This window comes from Blastomyces dermatitidis, assembly GCF_000003525.1.
Source record: "Blastomyces dermatitidis ER-3 genomic scaffold supercont1.3, whole genome shotgun sequence".
Classification (NCBI taxonomy): domain Eukaryota; kingdom Fungi; phylum Ascomycota; class Eurotiomycetes; order Onygenales; family Ajellomycetaceae; genus Blastomyces; species Blastomyces dermatitidis.
The window spans coordinates 328,626-338,620 of NW_025544776.1; the positions used below are offsets into that span (position 1 = coordinate 328,626).

The 9,995-nt window shown below is 26.8% G+C and overlaps 1 protein-coding gene across 1 annotated transcript; it reads right to left on the reverse strand.

Annotated features, from left to right (window-relative positions):
- Positions 1 to 6,740: 6,740 nt before the first annotated feature.
- Positions 6,741 to 6,971, reverse strand: BDCG_16593 (uncharacterized protein; the record flags this gene model as incomplete). Its single annotated transcript, XM_045425805.1, has 1 exon — positions 6,741 to 6,971. The coding sequence occupies one exon, from the start codon at positions 6,969 to 6,971 to the stop codon at positions 6,741 to 6,743; it is 231 nt and encodes a 76-aa protein (XP_045280065.1).
- Positions 6,972 to 9,995: the final 3,024 nt, after the last annotated feature.

Below are 9,995 nucleotides of genomic sequence, written 5' to 3' on the forward strand. Positions count from 1 at the left end.
ATTATAAAGAATGATAAGAAGAATGAGAAAGAGAAGAAGTAGATTTTTTTCTTTTTATATTAGTTAGTTATAAGTTTAAGTTTTTAATTATTAATAATTAAAATTGATTTTGAGTTTTCAAAAATTATTGTACAAGTTGTAATCAAGTCAGGAATGATATATATATATATATATATTTAACTATCATGATTCACAAATCACTATAATGTATAAGTATCAACATTTTTTCAACATTGATATTCACAATATTAATATATTTTTAATGATATTATCTGATAATGCAATTTGATAACACTCTCTTTCATAATATTAATATATTTCAAGAAATATAACAGAGATTAATCAAGATTATTTATTTACTTTTATATATTAATGATATTCAATCTGAGTTAGTACTAAAATTATAACTAAGCTAAGAAACAAGATTATTTTCTCTTATATTAATTCTTCTTACACACATCAGTGATCAGTTATTGAAAATAAATTATTATCTTTCTCAAATTATTATCATGTCTTCTGAATTCACTTCTTTCACTTCTTTTATTTCTATTGAAGATTCATAAACTCTTTAAGAAATTACTGTGAATTATAAAGTCTACATTGTTTACAATTCAACACAGAATACTCTCTTTTAATCATAGTGAATAATCACTTCATTCTTCACATCTGATTTCAGGTCATGAAATTTATGAAAAACTCAATACAAATATTGAGATGAACTATGAAATAATTATTAACAGATTGTATTATAAATTACTGAAGAGTCATCTCTTTGCTACAATCACTGCAACTTCATTCAGAAACATTCATTATAAACTGATTATAGTTCTGAAGAAATTTCCTGATATCTGAAGTCATCAGAATGCAGATAATAAAAGAAAAATAATCAGAAAATTACTACTGAGCTGATAAGTTACTCTATCAGATAATGATTTTTAGTAACACTAACTTTCTAATTTGAAGAAAATTATGTGAAAATGACTCTGTATCAGTACTCTGATTCTACAACTCTTATCTGATAACTTCTGTGAATAATTACTTTATATATGTATATCTCTCAATCTTTCTCTTCAATCAATTGAAAACTCTGAATTCTGAACACTTCTTCAAATGCTTAATTCAAATCTTCATATTCTACATTAATTCTGTCTTCAGTTTAATCTTGAGATACACTACAAAGTCAATATACAATATCTAGAATTAGAGTTGAAGAATCATTGAAGAGTGTCTCTCACAGTGAATATATAAACTAGTATAAATAATCTTACATTTATAAGAGTTACATGTTATTACATTGATGAGAACTGAACTTATTAAGAGACATTGATTGAATTTAAATTATTGATCAGTAGTCATACTGAGAATTATATGATAGAGATATTAATAACTGTGATTAAAAATGACTATTAAGATATTAGTCTCAGTCTTCTTACAATTACAACTGATAATGCTGCAAATAACTACACTATGATAAAGAGCTTGAAGCAAAAATTGACTTTGCATTTCTAAAATAATAAACAAGGTCATATTCTCTGTATTACTCATGTGGTTTAACTTATGATGCAAACACTGATAAAGAATCTTAACATCAAGATAAAGAATAATGAGATGACTGATTCTTGAGATGAGAATGAGATAGAAGTGATTACTCAAGTAACTTTTGTATTTACTTTGTAAAAGATAATATTTTTTGATAACACTTTTTAATATTGCTTTTTAATAATACTTTTTAATAATACTACTGTTAATTTTGAATAGATTGACTAATAATTTAAATATTATAGATTTGAAACATTGTTAATACAATTTGTATCTCTTCTAAATAATAACAATAATTTCATGATATTTAATAAATAAACAAATCAGTCATATCACTGAATATGATACAGAATGTTAGAATATGATAGAGTTCAATATATAAGATAACTGTTCAGACTCTTCAATTGCATCAGATGATTGATTATTGAGTGTAACACTCTGATTAGAAAAAGATTCAGATATTGAAACTTTCTGATATGAAGTGAACTTAGTTAAAATATGTGATTGATTTACTGTTTCAGTTTTATAAGATAATAAAGACAGTCTCAATCACTTGTACATCAATGCTGCAGTCAGTCTGATGAGTGTATAACAGTTTATTTACTTATCTTGAGAAGCAGTTGAATCACTCAAAAAGAAATTCAGTCTGAGATAATGCTATAGTGCAGGCTATTGTTACTGTAAGAAATAAACTAGTATATTATTATAGCAAAATGAAACAATCTTTTGCAGAGTACTATACTGTAGCAGCTCTACTAGATCTCTTCTGTCAAGTTAATATCTACACTTCTCAAGATTGAACAGAGAAGAAATGAGACTCATATGTCAAATTAGCTCAAGACTACTATAATGTCAACTATCAGAGATTTGAATAAGCAGATATTTGAGATGTGAAGACAGTGAAATACAATTCTCTAGTAAGTAATGATCTTTGATAACACTTCATATTATATAGAACTATAATACTAACTTTGAAACAGAACTTGCATACATTGATTATAACTGAAAATCAGACAAAACTACATGCTTGTAAAACTGAATTTAACTGCTATCTTCAAGATAATCTGATGAATTTACACATTAAATCAATTCTAGAGTTATAAAAAATTGTTGAGAGTACATATTCAACTGTTGTACTGATAATATGTGATATTCTGACAATTTCATTGACAGAGATGAGAATAAAGTGAAAGTTCAACTCAAGTCAAGATATTTATCACTATCATCAGAGACAATTATAAGAAGAAATAATCAAGAAACTCATGATTATAAAACATGAAATTATCAGACAGTTTAATATCTTTGATCACAGTATATCAGAGAAGTGTAGTTTTTATAAGAAAGTGAAGAATAAACTTGCATAAGAATGTATTTAGTTATTTCATGAGTGTTATCAATAATTATTACTAAATTCTGATTATATAAGTAATCACTGAATGAACTGAATGAGACTGATTTTAATCTTCAGTCTCAGTCTTATTCTGATTTTGAAAGAATGATCATTTTTCACAGTTTATTCTGGAAAATTACTCTCATTTCACTGTTCTTGAATTAAATCTGGTCATTTTTCATGCTATTTCTCTCAGAAATGGTCCATTTTCAGATTTTTTTGAGGCTTGATCCTGGTGGGACTCACGTCAAGAAATGTATGAGACCAGATCAAATGAGATCAAATGTGAAATTTATAGTCCCGCCGGCCAGTCTACTCTTGACTGTGTATACTGAGTGTAATCTTTTATATCATGATTTTAACATTCACAGTTGAAGCAAGCTCAATGCTTGTAATATCAAGATTTTCACTCAGAGAATCTCTTTTTCAGAGAATTCAGTACTTTAGCAATGATATTCAGATCTAGATTCATTACATCTGAGTGTATAACTTGTGTTATAGAAGTCTGATTATCTGTTCTTCACTGAGATATACTTGATTGCAATATTTTCTATTATAATTAGACTGGCCGCTGAGACCATGAATTTCACATTTGGTCTCATTTGATCTGGTCTCATACATTTCTTGATGTGAGTCCCACCAGGATCAAGCCTTAAAAAAATCTGAAAATGGATCATTTCTGAGAGAAATAGCATGAAAAATGACCAGATTTAATTCAAGAACAGTGAAATGAGAGTAATTTTCCAGAATAAACTGTGAAAAATAATCATTCTTTCAAAATCAGAATAAGACTGAGACTGAAGATTAAAATCAGTCTCATTCAGTTCATTCAGTGATTGCTTATATAATCAGAATTTGATAACAATTATTGATAACACTCATGAAATAACTAAATACATTCTTATACAAGTTTATTCTTCACTTTCTCATGAAAACTACACTTCTCTGATATACTGTGATCAGAGATATTAAACTGTCTGATAATTTTATGTTTTACAATCATGAGTTTCTTGATTGTTTCTTGTTGTAATTGTTTCTGATAATAGTAATAAATATCTCAACTTTGAGTTGAACTTTCACTTCATTCTCATCTCTGTTAATGAAATTGTCAGAATATCATACATTATCAGTGTAACAGTTGAATATATACTCTCAATAATTTTTCATAACTCTAGAATTGATTTAATGTGTAAATTTATCAGATTATCTTAAAGATAGCAGTCAAATTCAGTTTTACAAGTCTGTAGTTTTGTCTGATTTTTAGTTGCAATCAATATATATAAGTTCTGTTTTAAAGTTAGTATTATAGTTCTATATAATATGAAGCATTATCAAAGATCATTACTTACTAGAGAATTGTATTTCACTGTCTTCACATCTCAAATATCTGCTTATTCAAATCTCTGATAGTTAGTATTGTAGTAGTCTCAGGCTAATTTAATATATGAGTCTCATTTCTTCTCTATTCAATCTTGAGAAGTGTAGATATTAACTTGATGAGAGAAATCTAGTAGAGCTGCTACAGTATAGTACTCTGTAAAAGATTATTCTGTTTTGCTGTAATAATATATCAGTTTATTTTTTACAGTAATAATAGTCTGTGCTATAGTATCATTTCAGACTAAATTTCTTTTTAAGTGATTCAACTGCTTCTCAAGATGAGTAAATAAACTGTTATACACTTATCAGACTGACTACAGCATTGATGTATGAGTGATTGAGACTGTCTTTATTATTTTATAAAACTGAAACAGTAAATCAATCACATATTTCAACTGAGTTCACTTAATATCAGAAAGTTTCAATATCTGAATCTTTTCTTAATCAGAGTGTTACACTCAATGATCAATTATCTGATACAATTGAAGAGTCTGAACAGTTATCTCATATGTTGAACTTTATTATATTCTAATATTCTGTATCATATTCAGTGATGTGACTGATTTATTTATTTATTGAATATCATAGAATTGTTGTTGTTATTTAGAAGAGATATAAATCACATTAGCAATGTTTCAAATCTATGATATTTAAATTATTAGTCAATCTATTCAAAATTAACAGTAGTATTATCAAAAAGTATTATCAAAAAGTAATATTAAAAAGTGTTATCAAAAAATATTATCTTTTGCAAAGTGAATGCAAAAGTTACTTAAGTAATCACTTTCATCTCATTCTTATCTCAAGAATCAGTCATCTCATTATTCTTTATCTTGATATTAAGATTCTTTATCAGTGTTTACATCACAAGTTGAATCACATAAGCAATGCAGAGAATATAATCTTGTTTATCATTTCAGAAATACAAAGTCAATTTTTGCTTCAAGCTCTTCATCATAGTGTAGTTATTCACAGCATTATCAGTTGTAATTGTAAGAAGACTGAAACTAATATCTCAATAGTTATTTTTAATCACAGTTATTAATATCTCTCTCATATAATTCTCAGTATGACTACTGATCAATGATTCAAATTCAATTAATGTCTCTTAATAAGTTCAGTTCTTATCAATGTAATAATATGTAACTCTTATAAATGTAAGATTGTTTGTACTAGTCTATGTATTCACTGTAAGAGACACTCTTCAATGATTCTTCAACTCTGATTCTAGATATTATATATTAACTTTGTAGTGTGTCTCAAGATTGAACTGAAGACAGAATTGATATGAAATATGAAGATTTGAATTAAGTATTTAAAAAAGTGTTTGAAATTCAGAGTTTTCAATTAATCAAAGAGAAAGATTCAGAGATATACACATACAAAGTAATTATTCACAGAAGTTATTAGATAAGAGTTGTGAAATCAGAGTACTAGTACAGAGTTGTTTTCACATAATTTTCTTCAAATTAGAAAGTTAGTGTTACTAAAAATCATTATCTGATAGAGTAACTTATCAGCTTAGTAGTAATTTTCTAATTATTTTTCTTTTATTATCTGTATTCTGATGACTTCAGATATCAGAAAATTTCTTCAGAGTTATAATCAGTTTATAATGAATGTTTCTGAATAAAGTTACAGTGATTGTAGCAGAGAGATGACTCTTCAGTAATCTGCAATGCAATCTGTTGATAATTATTTCATAGTTCATCTTAATATTTGTGTTGAGTTTTTCATAAATTTTGTGACCTGGAATCAGATATGAAGAATAAAGTGATTATTTATCATGATTGAAAGAGAGCATTCTGTGTTGAATTGTAAACAATATAGACTTTATAATTCACAGTGATTTCTTAAAGAGTTTATGAATCTTCAATAGAAGTAAAAGAAGTGAATTCAGAAGATATGATAATAATTTGAGAAAGATGATAATTTATTTTCAATAACTGATCACTGATGTGTGTAAGAAGAATTAATATAAGAGAAAATAATCTTGTTTCTTAGCTTAGTTATAATTTTAGTACTAACTTAAATTGAATATCATCAATGTATAAAAGTAAATAAATAATCTTGATTAATCTCTGTCATATTTCTTGAAATATATTAATATTATGAAAGAGAGTATTATTAAATTATGTTATCAGATGATATTATTAAAAATATATTAATATTGTGAATATCAATATTGAAAAAATGTTGATACTTATACATTATAGTGATTTGTGAATCATGATAGTTAAATATATATATATATATATATATTGTTTCTGACTTGATTACAACTTGTATAATAATTTTTAAAAACTCAAAATTAATTTTAATTATTAATAATTATGAACTTATAACTAAACTAACTAATATAAAAAGAAAAAAACTTTTTCTACTCATTATCTTTCTTCTCTTTCTCATTCTTCTTATCATTCTTTATAATTCACTTCTTATTCTTCTTCTCCTTCTTCTTCTTCTCATCTGAGATGATAATCATCTCAAAATCTCTCTTCACTGCCTTCTCAGAGAAGAGTTTCTGCTGCTTCCTCTCAGCCAGGTCAATCTGCATCTCAAAATCCTGCATTTTCTGATCTGCTGTCTCAGGTTCCATCTCAGCAGTAAGCAGATTGACATGCTCAGAGAGCAGAGTTATCTTCTCAATGTTCTGAATCATGAAGTGCATTCAAGACCTGAATAAGGCCTCAATTCTCTTCTTCTCTATCAGCTTCTGCTAATCAATTAGAGAACAGAAGCATTATTAAAAATCATTATCTCTTAATAAATAAAAAACTTACCAGTTTTGACTTCTTTATCTTCTACTTCAATACCCTCTTAATCTTCTTCTATTATCACTTATTTACAGTAATACTCTTCTTCTCTCTCTCTCTCTTCATCTTAGTCTTAAATCATTCTCAGAACTTCTTCTGATCTTATCACTACTGTATAAGACTCTTCACTATCTTCTTCTTTAATCTCTCACAGACAGTGTTATTCACATTATTTCTATACTTAGTTCAGTCTAAATCTATCAGAAGTGTTACTTAAAATTGTTATTATTCTGCTCTTTTATAAAGCCTCTTCAAGGTATTATAATATGCCTTGCAATCTGTCTTCTCTTGCTTGAATGTCTTCTTCTTCTCTCTCTTCAATCTGTGATAGCACTCACGCATCTTGATGATCCACAGAACCGCAGAATATTTGAAGAGAGATGACATGATTAATTTCAATAAGTGTTGAAAAGAAGTAAAGACAGAAGAGGCAATCAGAAATGATATGATAATAGTGATGATAATAATAGTGATGATGATGATGATGATAATAATAATGATAATAATGATAATAATAATAATGATAGTGATGATGATGATAATGATAATAATAATGATAATAATGATGATGATGATAATAATGAAAGAGAAAGTGCATTGAAATATATTACTGACTTATCAAATATAAAGAGACTTAAAGAAAATATTAACAGCTTTCAGCAATGTACAGAAACAGCTACAGTGTTGCATAGCAACATCATCTTTATTCAATGCATGCACTGTTGATATTCTTTGTATACAGTTATCATATAATCTATATCAGAAATACATACAGAAAACAGATCTTTATTACTAGAATAAATGATTACAGCAATTCTCTGTTTTTATATTATAAAGATAAGTTATTCTTATTTCTTTCTTCTCTCTTTTCTCTTCTTCAATCAATCACTAATTTCAAGCTGATATGAAAACTATTAAAACACTCTCAGAAACTCTCAAATTGAAGAGTATAGACTAATCAAATTTCAAATGCAGAAGAAATCAAATTATCTTCTATAGATTCAATTACTCATTCTCTCTCAAATAAAACAGCAGTTGTGTCCCCCTCTCTCTCTCAATCAAATGAAACATGGCCTGTGAAAAGTGAGTACCACGTCAGGTCATAATGGCCAACACAGCCCCAGCACGCAGAGCTGTATATACACAGTGTGTGCTGAACTGAGAGACTGCATGAGTTGTAAACTGACAGCAGCATCTCAGAGAGAGCTGTGCAGTGTGAGAAAGTCATAACTCTCAATCACATGCACAGAGAATGAATCACTGCAGTAAGTATATATGTATTGAAGTAATACTTTTTAATAACACTCAGTCTCTGATATGATGAAAATAGAGTCTCTCTGTAAGATCTGTTTCTATCAGAAGTCAGAGAATTTTATATTTCTCAAGATCATCTTCACATATCTTATCTGTGAAATTGATAAGAAGAATCATCAATTTCAGCATTCTGCTCTTAATGCTATTTAAGTGATAGCAGAGTTCACTCTGATCACACTTTTTAAGTGTATATTTTCTAATTATTCACATTTATATAGATATATACTGATTATTTATTAGATGATGTTAAGACAATAGCTCATCACAGCTGTGTTACTCTCACTGTAAGAGATACACAGTTAATGATGAATATTATAAAGACTCTGAGAAGTGAGTATTTTAAGAATACTGTGACTCTGTGATCTTGATTTTTTTTTATTTTTATTTTTTATTTTTTTCTTTTTCTTTTTTTTTTTTTTTATTTTTCTTTCTCTTTCTGTCTTTTTCTTTCTCTTCTTTTTTTCTTTCTCTTTTTTTTTTTTTTTTTTTTTTTTGTTGTGATTTTTTCTTGTTGTTTTGTTTTTTATTTTTTTGTTATTTTTTATATTTTACATTTTTTTTTTAATTAAAATGATATTGATTATGATCTGTGTTTAGAAAAATAATGATATTTAGTAATACTCTCTGTTGAATTTTCAACAAATGAGTACTATGTTATGATATTATGTAAGTGAGAAATGATTTCATGATCTCATTTAATACTATTTTCAATAATGAGATCAGAATGAAAATGTAACTAAGAATTCAAATATATTCTTTATCTGAGACTAGATTTTTATTTGAAAAGTGAATCTGAGATCTTTAATATTTAAAATAACAGGATTTGAAATCAATGTAATGAACACAAATCATGATCAGAAGTAATGCTTTTAGACAATATAACAACTATAAAGTTTAATTCTGGTTTCAGACACAGTCACACGGTCAGTCTAATTATAATTGACTTACTTATTCTTATATAATGAGAATATTGTATGCTTCTTTCACTGTGTCTGATTACAAGGTTAAGCATTTTCATTTCACTTTTAACTTGAGTGTAAGATTATGAATGAAGATCTATAAATAGAAAGATGTTAAAAACTCTTCATTTAACACAAGATAGTATAAGCTGAAGTGTGTGAAGTATAATATAAGATTACTTACTTATCTACACTCAGTGAAGCATTTATAACACTTGTCTCATATATTCACTTTCTCAAAGTTATATAAGATTCATTTGAAAAACTTATTTTATATTCATAAGAATAAATATTACTTCAGATCTGTGAGATTTATCTTTTTATTAGTTATTCACAATGACTTTGCTTTTCTGTGTAGAAATACAGCAGATCTTAAGACTTGTTGAAATTTCATTAACTGTTTATCTATAAGTTCATATTCAATTCAATAATATGATTGCATCTGACTTAGCTAATTACAGTATCATTTTTTCAGTTATTATTAAAGCTTAATAACTTCAGCAGATCTTTCAGCTTGATATATTTCATACTCAGATTCTTATTCTGTGCAACAGTCTCTGATAATATATACACTTCTGAAGAGATTGTGAATAATTA